Source organism: Acipenser ruthenus, chromosome 9, assembly GCF_902713425.1.
Source record: "Acipenser ruthenus chromosome 9, fAciRut3.2 maternal haplotype, whole genome shotgun sequence".
NCBI lineage: Eukaryota > Metazoa > Chordata > Actinopteri > Acipenseriformes > Acipenseridae > Acipenser > Acipenser ruthenus.
Genome location: NC_081197.1, coordinates 25,492,776 through 25,511,111, shown reverse-complemented (window position 1 = coordinate 25,511,111; position 18,336 = coordinate 25,492,776). Strand labels below are relative to the sequence as shown.

The 18,336-nt window shown below is 39.8% G+C and overlaps 1 protein-coding gene across 2 annotated transcripts in view; it reads left to right on the top strand.

Moving 5' to 3' along the window:
- LOC117406015 (trafficking protein particle complex subunit 10-like) overlaps positions 1 to 18,336 on the top strand; it is a 168,556-nt gene that overhangs the window by 144,621 nt on the left and 5,599 nt on the right. Inside the window, exon 22 of one of the 2 annotated variants that reach the window (XM_034009655.3) lies at positions 16,522 to 16,716. The exons of the other annotated variant lie outside the window; for it this stretch is intronic. Coding sequence (XP_033865546.2) covers positions 16,522 to 16,716 — 195 coding nt within the window. The remainder of the gene's footprint in view (positions 1 to 16,521; positions 16,717 to 18,336) is intronic. 2 annotated transcript variants of the gene reach the window in all.

Sequence of the window (18,336 nt, the reverse complement as noted above, 5' to 3'; positions counted from 1 at the left end):
CTCATTAAGGGAGATGTGATTGCTGAAGCCCACTCTGTGTCCAGATTGATGAGCATTTTTGTTGCTGATAAAAAAAAACTCCACTGCCATCCACACAAAATAGATGTTGGGTTTACAGCAGAGAAGATAATGAAGGATCTGGTAGCAAATAAGAAAATCAGTGAAAAAGAGTACTTGAATTTAGGATGAAGAGTAAAGAGTGCTTGCTGTCAGTTGTGCTGAAGTTGCAGGATAAGTCTCCCCTACAATACACATTGGTGCGCAAAAAGGCATGCTTAGATCCACGTGAAGTGGCCAAGGATCAGGAATCTTGAGTGAAAAAGCTTAAAAAGGTACTGCAAACGCTTGTTGTTGATGATGATCTCAGGCAGTACAGGCTGTGTATCAGTGACATTGTGACCAGAGAAAAGCAGAATTTATAGATTTTGATTATACTAAATGTAGGGTGGATACCCTCTTCTATGGAATAATGCCAGGCAACAAAGCATTTCACAATGTGCAGGTCCTGCTGCTTCTTTCTCATGGAAATGCCTCAGTTGAGAGAGGCTTTTCAGTGAATCGTCAGATTGAGGTTGAGAATCTTGGAGAAGACCTACATAGCCCAGCACCTTGTATGCAACTATCTTAACTCAGTTGGGGGATCCAGAATGTGGTGATTACCAAGGCCCCTTTACTGTCTGCAGCTTGTGCCAGACAAAAGTACCATACGTACCTGGATGAGCAAAAGAGGCTAAAGGAAAATGAAAGAAAGACACTGAAGAGAAAATCACTTGTGGATGAAATTAATGAAATAAATTGGAAAAAAAACAACTAATTGAGCATGTGCTCTTGAGAAGTCAGCTGATTTTGCTTTGAAGGCTGAAAGCACAGGAAAGCTGGCCTTAATAGCAAAATCAAACAGTTTGCACAAATCTGCTGTGGGTAAACTTGAACATCTGGGACATGTAAAAGAATAACTAATATTGTTGTTTAACACGCAAATGCGTACCGTCGGTATATATATATATATATATATATATATATATATATATATATATATATATATATATATATATATATATATATATACATACAGACGTGCTCAAATTTGTTGGTACCCCTCCACAAAAAATGAAGAATGCACAATTTTCTCTGAAATAACTTGAAACTGACAAAAGTAATTGGCATCCACCATTGTTTTTTCCATATTTAATAGAAATCAGACTTTGCTTTTGATTTTTTATTCAACATAATATTGTAAATAAGAAAACAAATGAAAATGGCATGGACAAAAATGATGGGACCGCTAATATTTTGTTGCACAACCTTTAGAGGCAATCACTGCAATCAGATGTTTTCTGTAGCTCTCAGTGAGACTTCTGCACCTGTTAACAGGTAGTTTGGCCCACTCTTCCTGAGCAAACTGCTCCAGCTGTCTCAGGTTTGATGGGTGCCTTCTCCAGACTGCAAGTTTCAGCTCTTTTCACACAGAAAACAGTTGTATTTTCATTCTACAGAACGGTATTCTACTTTATTATTTTTATTTACTAGTCTGCAATGTGGTTAGCTGTAATTCGATTAGTCTCTACTCACTGCCTGAGTGAATGACTGACAGTCGATTGTTTTTCAATTAGCCTTTTGAAAGGCTGGCGCCTGCTTGCCAGCTGTGCTGCTTTGGTCAGTCAGTTAGCATCGGGACTAGTGAAAATAAATACCAGAGACCTGGAGTTTTACAACACAACAAAATATGAAATTGATGTTTGGATCAGATGGCATGGAAGTATTCCGTGAAAGCTGGCTCCCGACGGTGGCCTGTTCAGGTGTTTTACAATGTATTGGGTACTTTACAAAGAATTCACTGAGCAGAATTTACCAAGGAGAGAATATATTTTACAGTTAGCACAGGAACTGCAAGAAGCATTTGGAACAGAGGGAGACTGCCAAGCGTGTACCCACAGCTGAAGCTGGCAACCCCGCTGAGAGCCACAAGAGACGCCAATGCCAGGTTGGCAAGTGCAATAAAAATAAAACTTCGAACAGCTCTGCCATGTGCAGAAAGGCAGCGTGGAGAAGCGCATTATTTTACTCAAGGTAAAGGAATACCATTTTGTCGAAAAACAAGAAAAAAATAAATTTGACTTTTTTTTATAACTTCTTGTGCTATGTGCTTCTCTAAAACGTTTTCTTCTAAGTTTATTTATCTACGTTGTTCAGTTGCTTTTGCACATCTGATAATAAACCGATTGCTGTTGAAAAGTTAAAAATATATTGCTATCGTTTCAGTTTTATAAATATGTATGTTGTAAACCGATGTCTGTTCAGATGTTTATTTACTTACATTTTCTTGTTTTGATTTGTAAAATAGATGTATGTGTGTATATATATATATATATATATAACAAAAACAAGTTAGAAAAACGCAACAGCCGTTTAAAGTGGTGATAGCAAACACAAAAGCCCAAGTTAGGAGAAGCAATTGGGGCAACCTTGTCAAGCATCAAGCAAATAGGCACAATTGGAAAGGTGCTGGGGCCCAACATTCACACAATTGTTGCTTCTAACTTGGCTTCTTTTTTTCATCGTTCCACTTTACATTGAAATGCTCATTCCCTTATCAGCTGGGTTGTAACCAGAATAAAGATGCTAACACACATGTGCCAAGGAAAGTGCTCAACACAGACTGAAGTGTTCTTGGTTATCCTTACAAGCACTACTACAGAGAGAAAGACAGACAGGGAATGGGGGTCATCACAGGCGCAGACAAGTATGCTTTGGGAAGACAGACGGACAACATGCAAGTAAGGCACAGGTAGATGAGGGCATACATGGACAGACATTTAGCCCATACATACAAGAATACATCAAAGAGCACGAAGCATTATATTTCCAACATTGAAGATGATGAACAAGACCAATAATGGCAACAAGTACAAGGGATAATGAGAATGCAAGGTGTGTATGGGAAGTGACAGTTGATGGGGCAGGCATTGCAGATCCAGGGCTGGGGTGTTGGAGCCTTTTTTTGGTTGTGCATTGTCAATGTTTTTTGTTGCAGATGTGACTTTTGAGCTGATAAGGGAATGGTCACAATGCCCTTGAAGTTGTACAAAGAGCATTTCAATGTCAAGTGGAGCAATGAAAAAAGAAGCCAAGTTAGAAGCAACAACTGTGTGAATGTTGGGCCCCAGCACCTTTCCAATTGTGCCTATTTGCTTGATGCTTGACAAGATTGGCCTAATTGGCCTTCTCCTAACTTGGGCTTTTGTGTTTGATATCACCACTTTAAATGGCTGTTGCGTTTTTCTAACTTGTTTTTTTACATTGACAATGTTTTTGTTATAGATATCACTTCTTTTTTTACTTAATGAAATAATGAATAAAGCGAGGGAAAGATATTCGAGAACAGTAAATAGACAGACAGACAAGACAAGAGAGTAAGTAGAGTAATATAATAGAAATGAGAAAAGATTTGAAAGTAAAATAATGGACAGTACTGAAAGTACTGAAAGTGTTAACATTGTATTCTTGTAGTTGCATCAGTGGTGAAAACAATATGTCTATTTTGGTAGGTATTGATATTTACGTAGGTACAAAACTACAATATTATGAATGGTTCAAAAGGTACATATGCATGTCCGTGCTAAAGGGTAGTATACTAACACATTTTAATGCTGGAAAAAAACAATTCTTCTCCTTGATATAGTGGTGTTATGAACTTAGGCTGAGGCATTTGTAAAGCATTAGATCTCTTCATAAAAGGCCATATACATGTCGTTTGCATTTCTTGACCATGGCTTGACTTCAATAAAGTGCATCATTTGCATGCACCCATTTTCCAGTAGCACCCACACCAAGAACAGACACATAGTGTCCTGAAGTAACACCCTGTCCTTGGTGCATGATAATGGAAGCTAATTGGTCATTCATGTTGTCCACAGTAATTGTGCTCTTCTGCACAGCAGTAAACTTAGCATTGTGTCACTTTGTAACGGTCCCGTCTGGTTTGGTTTCCCAAATCATAAGTTGGACTGCAATCATTCTTCCTGCTGATTTGAATAAGTTCACATTTCACGATTGGAGAAGTTTTGCATTGCCTACATTTGCTACCAGGAATCATTGCCCATTTGTCATTTCTATAAATGAGTTCTTCCAAACACATGGAATCTGTACCAGCAGTTACATATAGAGGATAAACATTCAACAACTCTCAGTTTTATGAGCAGTAGTTACATGTAGTACGTAGAATCTCATGACTTATTGTGACTAAAACCATGCGAGATACTTCGGGACAGATTTCAGACAATTTGGTGAGAAACTGCAACATCTTGCTGCTCACCTCTATTGAAAGGTTCTCTTAAGAAGTGACAAATATCCACAGTAGTTTGAGATGCAGTGGATGGCAATTGATCCTATTTGTGAAAAAAGATCCTGATAGCCTCTTGTTGACTGTGTTTTAATGAATCCTTCAGAGGCTGCAAGTGAAGAAGGCACTGCAATGTTGCATTTGCATCACATGAGGTGAAATTTGGGTTGCGCAAGCCTCTGAATGGATGTGTAACTGCAAGTGTTCTCTTAGAAGATTGAGGCTTTTGCTGTTCCTGAACATTAATGATGGCTTGGTTAATGAAATGCACACGATCTTTTACCTTGTGTCCATTGTGCGTGTTAGTCTCCTTCAAGCTTATTAACCTTGGACAATAAATCCCTCTGAGCCGATGGTACTCTTCAACTGCAGTTTGACATGCGTAAATGCAGGTGGGGTCAAAGTTGATAAGGTGGATACAGCTTAAGGAAGTAACTGTGGAAAGTGCAACGAAACTTTGTCCATAGGAGAAAATGGAGTTACCAAGATTCATCCTAACTGTTTTAGAGTCATACCCTGGCATTTGTGAATGGTGATTGCATGAGCACCAATGACTGGGAACTGCTCTCGAACAAAGTTATGATTTCTATCCATGATTTCAAACAAAGGTATGGGTGACTCCATTGTTAAATTTGATGGTGATGGTTTTGAGCATACTTGTGGTTTCCAGATAGTAGGAAATTGATGAGACCAGTGGCAATGTCAGTGTTCTTGCGAATTTGCTTAATACAAATGCAAATGTGATACATTTACTACCAAACTAAATACAAATGCAAATATGTGACAAATGCTAAATGGACTTCAAATACTTTCCCATACAACAAATGTTAATTTATTCACATGAATTTAGCAGAGGACTTTATCCAAGGTGACATACAAGGAAAGCAGTTTATATAATAACAACATAAACACAGTAATCATGTAGTTCATAATAATTAACAGGTATGTACCAATATAGGAAGCAAGTTACATAAAACAGTGTTTCCCAATCTTGGTCCTTAGGACCCAGTGTTTGCTGATTTTTGTTCCAACTGAGCTTTAAATTACTAATTGAACCCTCAATTGAATGAATAAAATGTCTAATCAGAGCATTTGAATTATTTGTAGCTCTTAAATGGCTGGCTGCACAGGCTTCAATTAGTACTAATCTAGGACTATCTAATGTTAACTCGGGTAAGGTAGACCAAGATTAGTGCTGATCAGGGTTTGTGAAAGCAGCCAAAAGAGTTTCATAATATTATTATTATTATTATTATTATTATTATTATTATTATTATTATTATTATTATTAATGTATTTATTTATTTATTAGCATTTTGTTAGAAATGTCAAGTTATTTCTGCATTGCATTAAGTCACTAATTGTTAGTCCAATTGGGGGATCAATTTAATAATTGAGTACTAAGTTGGAACACAAACAGCAGACACAGTGGGCCCGCAGGACCAGTTTTGTAAAAAAAAAAAACTGACATAAATGATGAGATGTATGTATATATTTATATATTTGTGCATTGCACAATTATTCTTTTTACTTGTTTTGATTGTTATGTTTAATAAACATGAAGTTCTCAAAAGTGTCCTTTAGTTTGCATCTTTCAGGTTGATCAACTTTACCAGCAATACTGAAAAGTCTCTCTACTTTATTATGAGCATTATTATTAAGAACATAAGAACATAAGAAAGTTTGGTTGTTAGTAGCTTATTGATCCCAGAATCTCATCAAGCAGCTTCTTGAAGGATCTCAGGGTGTCAGCTTCAACAACATTACTGAGGAGTAGGTTCCAGACCCTCAAAAGTGCCTCCTATTTTCTGTTCTGAATGTCCCTTTATCTAATCTCCATTTGTGACCCCTGGTCCTTGTTAACTTTTTCAGGTCAAAAAAGTCCCCTGGGTGGACATTTACACCTTTTAGGATTTTGAATGTTTGAATCAGATCGCCGCGTAGTCTTCTTTATTCAAGACTGAATAGATTCAGTTCTTTTAGCCTGTCTGCATGTGTCATGCCTTTTAAACGCGGGATAATTCTGGTTGCTCTTCTTTGCACTCTTTCTAGAGCAGCAATATCCTTTTTGTAACTAGGTGAACAGAACTGAACACAATAATCAGGGTGAGGTCTTACTAATGCATTGTAAAGTTTTAGCATTACTTCCCTTGTTAAATTCAACACTTATCACAATATATCCGAGCAACTTGTTGGCCTTTTATAGCTTCCCCACATTGTCTAGATGAAGACATTTCTGAGTCAACATAAACTCCTAGGTCTTTTTCATAGTTCCCTTCTTCAATTTCAGTATCTCCCGTATGATATTTATAATGCACATTTTTATTACCTGCATGCAATACTTTACACTTTTCTCTATTAAATGTCATTTGCCATGTGTCTGCCCAGTTCTGAATACTGTCTAGATCATTTTGAATGACCTTTGCTGCTGCAACAGTGTTTGCCACTCCTCCTATTTTTGTGTTGTCTGCAAATTTAACAAGTTCGCTTACTATACCAGAATCTAAATCATTAATGTAGATTAGGAATAGCAGAGGACCTAATACTGATCCCTGTGGTACACCACTGGTTACCTCGCTCCATTTTGAGGTTTCTCCTCTAATCAGTACTTTCTGTTTTCTACATGTTAACCACTCCCTAATCCATGTGCATGCATTTCTTTGAATCCCTACTGCATTCAGTTTGAGAATTAATCTTTTATGCGGGACTTTGTCAAAAGTTTTCTGGAAATCTAAATAAACCATGTCGTATGCTTTGCAATTATCCATTGTCAATGTTGCATCCTTAAAAAAGTCAAGCAGCTTAGTTAGACACGATCTCCCTTTCCTAAAACCATGCTGACTGTCTCCCAGGATATTGTTACCATATAGGTAATTTTCCATTTTAGATCTTATTATAGTTTCCATAAGTTTCCATATAATAGAAGTCAGGCTTATTGGTCTGTAGTTACCTGGTTCGGTTTTGTCTCCCTTTTTGTGGATCGGTATTACGTTTGCTATTTTCCAGTCTGTCGATACAACCCGTGTCAAGAGACTGTTGCATGATCTTGGTTAGCGGTTTGTAAATAACTTTTTTCATTTCTTTGAGTACTATTGGGAGGATCTCATCCGGCCCAGGGGATTTGTTTATTTTAAGAGCTCTTGTCCCTTTAACACTTCTGCCTCTGTTATGCTAAAGTTATTTAAAACTGGATAGGAACAGGTTGACATGTGGGGCATGTCGTCCGTGTCCTCCTTTGTAAAAACCTGTGAAAAGTAATCATTTAATATATTTGCTATTTTATTTCCTTCATTTATGATTTTGCCATTTGTGTCTCTTAGACATTTAACCTCCTCTTTGAATATTCCCTTGCTGTTTATAATATTGGAAAAACATTTTGGAATTGGTTTTTGCCCCTTAGCAATATTTATTTCTATCTCTCTCTTGGCCTTTCTAACTTCCTTTTTGACTTGTGTTTGCAGTTCCAAGTACTCTTTCTGTGTACTATACTTTTGGTCCCTTTTAAAAGCTCTGTAAAGTGCCTTTTTTCGCTGAATATTTTTTTTAATTGATCTATTAAACCATTTTGGCCATTTTGTTTTAGATTTAGATTTGTCTACTTTATAGGAATTGTTTTGTGCCTCTAGTACTACATTTTTAAAAAACAGCCATCCTTTTTCTGTGGATGTTTTCTCTATTTTACTCCAATCTACTTCTGTTAGCCTCTGTTTCATACCTTCATAGTTTGCTTTTCTAAAATTGTAAACCTTAGCTTTAGTCATTACTTTTGGTGTTTTAAAAAATACTTCAAATGAGACCATGTTGTGGTCTGAGTTTGCCAATGGCTCTCTGACCTCTGTTTTAGGTATTCTGTCTTCGTTATTTGAAAAGACTAAATCAAGGCATGCCTCCACTCTAGTCGGTGCCTTGACAAATTGCGTTAGGAAGCAGTCATTTGTCATTTCCACCATTTCAATTTCATCCATCATGCTCCCCACCGGGTTCTCCCATTTTATACGGGGGAAGTTGAAATCCCCCATTAATATGGCTTCTCCTTTTCTACACGCATTTCGAATGTCATTGTATAACAGATTATTTTGCTCAGCGTCTGAATTTGGCAGTCTATAGCATGCTTCTTTTATTATGCCCTTTGAATTTTTGTCCATTATTCTGACCCATATTGATTCTGCATTGTTTTCTTTGTTCAGATTTAACACCTGGGCTTCAAGACTATTTCTTATGTATAGCGCTACCCCTCCGCCTCTTCTGTCCTGCCTGTCTTTCCTATACAGTGTGTACCCACTAATATTATATTTGTCTCCATCACTCTCAGACAACCAAGTTTCTGTAACACCTATCACATCGTAGTTACTTGTTAGTGCAGTAGCTTCAAGTTCTAACATTTTGTTTCTGAAACTTCTAGCATTAAGATAAATACATTTAATAGTTGTCTTACCTGAGTTGTTGCCCTTGTTTTGATGTGGTCTCCCTTCTGTTTTTATGTTTTCTCCCCCCTTCCTTTCTAGTTTAAATGCTTTAAATGCTTTATAAAAAACTAATTTATTTCAGTTCACAATCACATTTAAAAATAGATATCCTATGTATTGTGTTTTCTGATCTCTGTATGCTGCTGATCAAGCTTGAACCGCACATTTTATTTTGTTGGTTGTATTTTTAATTTCTAAATTATTGCCCCTAGTAAATTTTCGTGGTGGTCTCAATGCGTAAATTTCCTGGTTAAATAAATACATAAATAAATACATTTTAAACAATTTTATTTATAGTTAAGGATAATAAAAACAATAGCATCAGTAATAAAACAAATTTAAATTAGATGGATGGAGTAATTGTAACAATTTAATATGCGATTAAAACCGAGATTAACTAGATTAATTTTTTTAATTGTGAGATTAATCACGATTCATTTTGACAGCCCTAATATATATATATATATATATATATATATATATAAAACTAAACAGAATTGCACCTCTCCGTGGTTCGTTGCCCCTTTACAACACAGACCCAGGGTACAGGAATGGAGTTTTCAAAGCGCGGATGCGCTGTTTTTTAAATTCACAAACATAAAACAGAACCAAAAATAAACACCTAGCTCTCACGAGCACTTACTGCGACACAGACAGCAACCTAAACTAACACTCGGGACGGCTAAGCCGTTTACCTGACCAATAACAAAAACACTCCGTTCTTGAGGGACCAGGACCGGCGAGGAGGGACCCAGACAGCTTGTCCAGAGCGACCACAGCGCAGGCCGGTGACTGGGAACCAGGACTGACACGCAGAGGCGTGCGTCTGTGGACCTGCGCAGCGACCTCTGCAATCCCAGGTTGAGCGCAGCACTAGGTAAGGGGAGTGGAGCAATCAGCAGGGGGAACGCTAGTGACATCTGCCCCTTGCGTAGCGACGTCTGCCTCTTGCGCAGTGACGTCTGGGATTCCAGGGGCAGTGGAGCAAGGGACCAGGCAAGTGACTGGCTGTGCTGCGACCTGGGAGCCAGGTCAAGCGGAGGGAGGTCTGGGCATTCCGGCCCGTGTCCATGCTGCCGGGACAAGGGACCTCCCTTGGCAACCCTTGCAGGGGTGGAGGCACGTCCTCCCCCTTGACTTCCACTGGTGGCTCTGGGAGCAGCAGCTCCTCCCCTCTGGGCTCTGGGAGCGACGGCTCTTCTCCTCTGGGCTCTGGGAGCGGCGGCTCCTCCCCTCTGGGAGCGGCGGCTCCTCCCCTCTGGGCTCTGGGAGCGGCGGCTCCTCCCCTCTAGGCTCTGGGGCTGGAGTCAGCGGGGCTCCTCTCGCTTCCTCCCACTTTTGGAGCAGCAGGTCTAGCTCCGACGGCTCCGGATCTGGCAGCCCCATCTCTTGCCTCCACTTCCTGTTTTGCTCTTGTTGAGCAGCGGTGTTTTTATTGATCTGCGCGATCAATTCCTCCAAACTGTCCATTCTCTTTGGGTCGTAGGGGTGCCCACACACGGTGCCACCACATGCAACAGAATTGCACCTTTCCGCGGTTCATTGCCCCTTTAGAACACAGACTCAGGACACAAGAATGGAGTTTTTCAAAGCGCGGATGCGTTCTTTTTTTAATTCACAAACACAAACAAAACAAAACAAAACCAAAAACAAACACCTAGCTCTCACGAGCACTAACTACGACACAGACAGCAACCTAAACTAACACTCAGCACGGCTAAGCCGTTTACCTGACCAATAACAAAAACACTTGAGACATACTTTTTCCCTTTTAATGACTGCTCGGAAGCAGAGCACTCCTTCTACTCAGCAGCCCTGTGCAGACTGACTGCACCTCTTATATACCCTGCACCTGGTCCTAATTTACAATTACTACCCAGGTGCAGCAGATAATTAACAATAAAACAATTAAACCATGAATTAAACAATTACGCAAGGTGCATTTGCACATGGTTTTCCTGCAGAGAGGATATTAACCCCCTCCCTGCTATCTTACTATATATATATACACTACCGGTCAAAAGTTTTAGAACACCTCCATTTTTCCAGTTTTTATTGAAATTTACGCAGTTTGTCTCAATGTACTCTGAAATTAAAGCATAGAACAAATAAACAATTGGAGATAAAAAAGAAATCATGGAATCGTTTTGTTTAACAAAATTTAATCTAAATTTTTGACTCATCAAAGTAGCCACCTTTTGCAGATATAACAGCCAAACACACTCGTGGCATTCTTTCTACAATGGACATCAAATATTGTTCGGAAAGTTCTTCCCAACACTGTTGCAGAAGTTCCCACAAATGTGTTGCACTTGTAGGTTGCTTTGCTTTCACCCTTCTGTCCAATTCATCCCTAACCAGCTCAATGGGGTTTAAGTCTGGAGACTGTGCTGGCCATTCCATGATTTGAAGCCTACCGTCTTGTTCTGACATAGCCTGGAGGTATGTTTTGGGTCATTATCTTGCTGTAGGATGAACCCCTGACCAACTAGGCGTATACCAGAGGGTATTGCATGGCGCTGCAAAATGCTGTGGTAGCAGTTTTGGTTCACGGTGCCAGTCACTCTGTGCAAGTCGCCGACTCTGGATCCAGCAAAAGAGCCCCAGACCATCACGCTTCCTCCTCCATGTTTGACAGTTGGTGTCACACACCAAGGAACCATCCTTTCACCTACTCGACGGCGTACAAAAACCCTGCGTGATGAACCAAAGAATTCAAATTTTAATTCATCGGTCCATAAGACCTTCTTCCAGTCTTCAGTAGTCCACTGGCGGTGCTTCATGGCCCAGGCAAGCCTCTTTTTCTTATTTTGCCATCTTAGCAATGGCTTTCTTACTGCCACTCGACCTGTCAAACCTGCAGTTCGAAGTCTTCTCTTCACAGTTGAAACTGAGACTTGCTTACTTCGACCAGTGTTAAGCTGTGCTTGAAGCTGTTGTCCTGTGAGCCGCCTATCACGCAAGCTGTTGACTCTCGGAAACTTGTCTTCTGATTCTGTTGTGGCTTTGGGTCTGCCAGACCTCTTCCTGTCAGAGTTTCCTCCAGTTTCCAAGTGCCTTTTGATGGTGTAGGAAACTGTACTCACTGACACCTCGGCTTTCTTTGCAATTTCTCTAAAGGAAAGACCTACACTTTTAAGGGTTATAATGGTCTGTCTGTCTTCCTTTGTTAATTGCACTTTTCTTGCCATTATGAGAGCAATATACTACTTCCTGCAGTACAATACTGTCCAAATAATGCTTAAGAGGGGGTAGTAACACAGTCTGTTCCAACACTGCTTTTATACAGACAGAGGGTTGATGTAGATATCCTTCTGTCTGGTGTTAATGGCTGAAGTGTAATGCTGGTTCCAGGGATCAGCTTATTTTGCCTCCCTGACGCATCAGCACACACAACGGCTGCAATGCTGGCTCCGGGAATCAACCACAGTGCGGCCTCCCCAGCGCATCAGCATGACAACCGTCTGGATTGAGCTAAGTAGGGTACATCTCTGGGGTCAAGTGGGCACCTTCCATCCTCAGTGTTTCGTCGACTAGCCCACGACACCTCAAGAGGGCTCGACGGTGATTCTGGCGTCCCAGCACCACCCCCCTCCGTCCCCCACTCAACTCAGCCCAGCTTACTTACCTGTACATCCGCGTTTCTTTCTTTCTATTGTGCTTGAAATCCCCAGCCAGAATCTTTCCGTCTCAACCACAGCCAGTTGCTGCTCCTCTCTGCTGCTTCAAATAAGTTCTTCACTGTGCGACGCAACTCTTGGCCACTGAATCCGACGTCTCTGAGAAACCGGGTTGAAGAGTGTGCCACAAATCCTCGACAACCCACCTCCACTGGGTAAACCCGGACTCTCCATCCTCACTGTTCCGCTTCAGTGGCTAGTTGAGCATACCACAGTTTCTTCCTCTCATACACCTCATCTACAGCATCCTCCCATGGCACTGTTAACTCTACCAGGTGAACAAGGCGTGCTGATCCAGACCACAAGACAATATCTGGTCGAAGGTTAGTGGTGGCAATCTCAGGTGGAAAAATAAGCCGTTGACCAACATCTGCCAGCATTTTCCAGTCTCTAGCAGCTTCCAGTTGTCCTGGGCGAGGATTGGTTTTAACACCTTTTTTTGGTGGTTGCTCTCCTGGGCAGAGTAATGTTGTCTTTTGTGTGTAATGTTTTGATGGAACAGGTGGCAACTTATTGGTCATGTTTATGCTTGTCTTCCAATGCTAAGGCCAAACATCGCAGCACCTGGTCATGGCGCCAAGTAAACCGTCCTTGGCTAAGAGCCACCTTACATCCTGTCAAAATGTGCCTTAATGTTGCAGGTGATGAACACCAAGGACATGAGGGATCCTCTCCTACCCAGAGGTTTAGGTTCTGTGGTGATGGGAGAACATCATATGTTGACCTGATGAGGAAACTGATCCTGCTATGTTCCATTCACCATAGGTCTTGCCAGCCAATCTTGCATTGTTCTACACTCTCCCATCTCATCCATTCTCCCTGCTTGGCCTGGGAAATGGCCTTTATACACCTCATCCTCTCCTCCTGCTATTTTACATTCATTTCTACATTTTATTTATTTAAAAATATTAATTTCTAAATGTATGTATTCCTCTATGCATTTGTTTAAATCATTTATTTATTTCTACCAAATAAATAATTCCTTTATTTTTAATTAAACGAGGAACTACAATTTATCAGTGATCAGAGATTTAGGCAAGGAAGCTACATTCCATTCTATGGTATCTACCAAATAAACAGGAAACTGGAAATTTTCAAACAGGAAATAGAAAATTTCTACAATCGAGCAGAACCTTCAGGTTTTCAGCAAAAGCTGGTCAGGCTTGGATGTAAGCTTAAAAAATGAACGCATTTCAACAACTGCGCAGCGGGCTAAGGTCGTGTGCTCTTCAAGAACGTCATGTTGCAAGTTCAAACCACGGTATTTTTTTTTTTTTTTCCCCTGCAATATGTGCTGTTTTAAAACATAAATAAATTGTTTAATATAAATGGTGTGGATATCAAACTGTTTGCATTCCCTGGTTTATTTTGATGTTGACCAACATGTGGAATCACATGATTGGTAGATGTCCAGTTATTTAGCTTTTCTGTTTGAAAAGTCGCCACACACCCTTAAAAAGTAGACGGAAGAGGAAGAAGAACAATTTTACAATTTTTTTAGTTTGATGACTTATATCTCATTGTGTATAAGAGGTATGTATGTTTTTTCACATTTGATGTAAGAAAGTTTGACTTTTGATACTGGTATAGATGATAATTCTAAGTGATTTAGTTTTGCCCTTGCAACAGGGTAAAAACAGTGAAACTCTTTGAGCTGTAAGGAGACTCGGTAGTTTCAAACAAGTTTTTCTAACTTGTACGAGGAACTACCTTTCCTCTCAAATAAATAAATAAAAAAGAATGTGTATATATATATATATGAGAGAGAGATATAATATGCTTCGGCGTTTCAGATGTTTATGTAACGTACTCAATGATTACTGTTTCTCCGTTCGTTACACTATTTACAGTGTTTGAATACAGCCGTCAGAAAGACTGCTGCGGGGCTTCTAGGTATGAGTATTTCTCCGGTCCTTCTAGTGTTAATTTTAGAATTTGATAGCATTAGATATTTTGAAAATTACCACTTCCAAATAATTGAATAAAATTAGTTCAGCAGATAAAAAAAACATATTTCTGGCAAAGAACTGCTTTACTAAAAGCACTGCTAACATACGCAATTCAGTAGTGAATAATTCAAAGTTAAGCATTATATTTAATGCTACATTTCTAAAACAAACAGGCCACTGATGTAGATGTCTTCCTCTTACGTGCTAGTAGAACAGGATTTTGTTTAAGCGTATTCAAGCCAGATGTCTCTGTCAAAACAATGACCTAGTGCACCTTAAATAAGAACAAAAAACATTTTACTAGTGAGAGGAGGCTAGTCGGCCCATCATGCTCGTTTGGTTGTTAAAAATCTTGCAAAGAAAGTAAATTAGACAAAAGACAACCACTGGCTACTGTAATAAACTGAAAGTACTTTTTATTGCTGAATCTGTAGCCGTCTACATTGGCAGTCTTTTGTGACTCAGAAGCTGTATAGGTCTTGTGCTTTCCTCTGCAGGTGAAGCGTCACATTGATCCTGTTATCTGTAGGGAAACTGATATGCTGACAGTGAAGTCTGTATTCATCCTGGTCTTTCCACCGCTCATGCATGCATTTCAAATCACAGGATTTTCACAGCTATCACATTACATGCACATAAAATACGGATTAACACAAAATCCAAAGAATATAAAAACATCCCTAACATTTTTCATATGTAGTAGTTTGAATGACAGGTGTTGGCAAATTATATTTTTGCAGCTTCTAGCAAATGCACTGTAATGACGAAATAAACAAGCATCAATGAATTCCCTTTTGATCTTCTAGCGCCTTCCTGTTTTATGTGTTTCTTTGCTGTTTTTGTTTTTTGTTTGTTTTTATAAGTAATATGCACTTAAACTAAAAGAACGGAAGAAACTACAGTAAAAGACAAAAGTAAAACGCTAAACAGATCGGGGTGGCGATCTGAAAGATGTTTCAGTAAATTAGTGGCATTTCCTCCTTTTGTTTTTCCCCTTCTTTAAAACACTTTCGACATTTTGACTGTCCGACTTCAACCAGATTGCGGTTGTCATCTGGCTGAAATCCAAAATAGTTCCACATCAAGCTTCTCTCTCTGGCATTCGCCATAACTGCTGCAGTAATTAAAATTTCCCAGAACGCGCTGGGTAGTAGAAATGAGTAAGATATTAGTTAATATTGTTTTTAAAGCACACAATTACAGAGTTTGTTTTAGAAGCTAAAAAAAAGGTATAAAAAAAACTGATAGTTTTATTTTTCCCCGATTATTAGGTGTCATAGGATTTTAGTATCATGATATACTGTACGTCTTTATATACCTCTCTCCGGTGGTATTATTGCAAACCTCACATGCCACAACCCCACTCTCCCATTACTCTGCGTCGACTGTGACATGGCTCTTCACGATGTATCCTCCGTCAGTTTCTATCAGCCCCTTATCGAGCCCCAGCGGGGGTTCAGCAGAGTCCCCAGGGATTGTCCAGATGACTGGGCCCCAGTGCAGAGGTGTCTCTCACTAAACACACAACTGCAACCGGCTCAGACCGGCTCAGTCCAGCCCGACTCGCCTTCAGTTGGGCCCGGAGAGAATAGCTGGACACTCAGGGTTTTTTTCTGGCCCGAAGATTGAAAGGAGAGCCTATTGCCAAGGTAGTTTCGATATTGGAAACGTGGGTTTCTTTTGGATTTACCTGATTTTCACTACGTGGAGGGCTCTGGAGGGTTTTCGTTATCAAGTACACACTAGAGAATTGTAGAGATGTGTTGCTGGTTGACAGCTCGCGTTGGGGTAAGCTCTCTGTTGCTGATATTAATGATCGCGTGTTTCCCATATCACACAGCCAAAATGGGAAATATCAACTGGATGAGCCCATTGAAAAAAAGTGCTCACCAGTTAATATATTTAAATTTCATATGTAATTCATATGTTTTAATTCATAAAACACCCTTTACACAACTCTATATTGGTTTATTAACACCCCATGGATAAAGGGGAAAGGGATTTCATGATCAAGCATTATTAGTAGTAATGGTGGGGGCTTGGCCGAACTGATCTGCTGTTTTTCCAATTTCATTCTTTTACAGTGGTGGACAACAGCAGTAACTGGGCATTGTGTGGAAAGAGCTCGGGGGTCATCTCAATGCCTGTGGCAGCTCGGGCCTCGCACAAGGTCCACATGGAGGTGATGCCACTGTTCGCTGGAAACCTGCCTTTCCCTAATGTGAAGGTCTCCAAGTACCTTCCTCACCACTCAACCCACTCCACACAACCGGACATTGGTAAAGTTAAAAACAGAATTGCTCATACAGTAGTCCCTCGCTAAACCGGACGAGTTTAGAGACAAACCGGTTGTCTGAAAATTGCCGGTTTAAAAAAAAAAATAATAAAAAAAAAAGGATCCCACTCAGATGTACATTTTGTAATACTCTGTTTTATTTTAAATTGATAAATCATTGTGCTGAAATAACTTTTATATATTCGCTGTACACATCACATTATGTAAAAAAAAAATATATATATATATATATATATATATATATATATATATATATATATATATATATATATATATACAGACGTGCTCAAATTTGTTGGTACCCCTCCACAAAAAACGAAGAATGCACAATTTTCTCTGAAATAACTTGAAACTGACAAAAGTAATTGGCATCCACCATAGTTTATTCCATATTTAATAGAAATCAGACTTTGCTTTTGATTTTTTATTCAACATAATATTGTAAATAATAAAACAAATGAAAATGGCATGGACAAAAATTATGGGACCGCTAACCTAATATTTTGTTGCACAACCTTTAGAGGCAATGACTGCAATCAAACGTTTTCTGTAGCTCTCAATGAGACTTCTGCACCTGTTAACAGGTAGTTTGGCCCACTCTTCCTGAGCAAACTGCTCCAGCTGTCTCAGGTTTGATGGGTGCCTTCTCCAGACTGCAAGTTTCAGCTCTTTCCATAGATGTTCGATAGGATTCAGATCAGGACTCATAGAAGGCCACTTCAGAATAGTCCAATGTTTTGTTCTTATCCATTCTTGGGTGCTTTTAGCTGTGTGTTTTGGGTCATTATCCTGTTGGAGGACCCATGACCTGCGACTGATACAGAGCTTTCTGACACTGGGCAGTACGTTTCGCTCCAGAATGCCTTGATAATTCTTGAGATTTCATTTTGCCCTGCACAGATTCAAGGCACCCTGTGCCAGGCACAGCACAGCAGCCCCAAAACATAACCGAGCCTCCTCCATGTTTCACTGTAGGTATGGTGTTCTTTTCTTTGAAAGCTTCATTTTTTCATCTGTGAACATAGAGCTGATGTGACTTGCCAAAAAGCTCCAGTTTTGACTCATCTGTCCAATGGACATTCTCCCAGAAGGATTGTGGCTTGTCAATATGCATTTTAGCAAATTCCAGTCTGGCTTTTTTATGTTTTTCTTTCAAAAGTGGAGTCCTCCTGGGTCTTCTTCCATGGAGCCCACTTTTGCTCAAAAAGCGACGGATGGTGCGATCAGAAACGTACCTTCACCTTGGAGTTCAGCTTGTATCTCTTTGGCAGTTATCCTTGGTTCTTTTTCTACCATTCGCACTATCCTTCTGTTCACTCTGGGGTCGATTTTCCTCTTGCGGCCGCACCCAGGGAGGTTGGCTACAGTTCCATGGACCTTAAACTTCTTAATAATATTTGCAACTGTTGTCACAGGAACATCAAGCTGCTTGGAGATGGTCTTGTAGCCTTTACCTTTACCATGCTTGTCTATTATTTTCTTTCTGATCTCCTCAGACAACTCTCTCCTTTGCTTTCTCTGGTCCATGTTCAGAGTGATGCACACAATGATACCAAACAGCACAGTGACTACTTTTCTCCATTTAAACAGGGTGAATGACTGA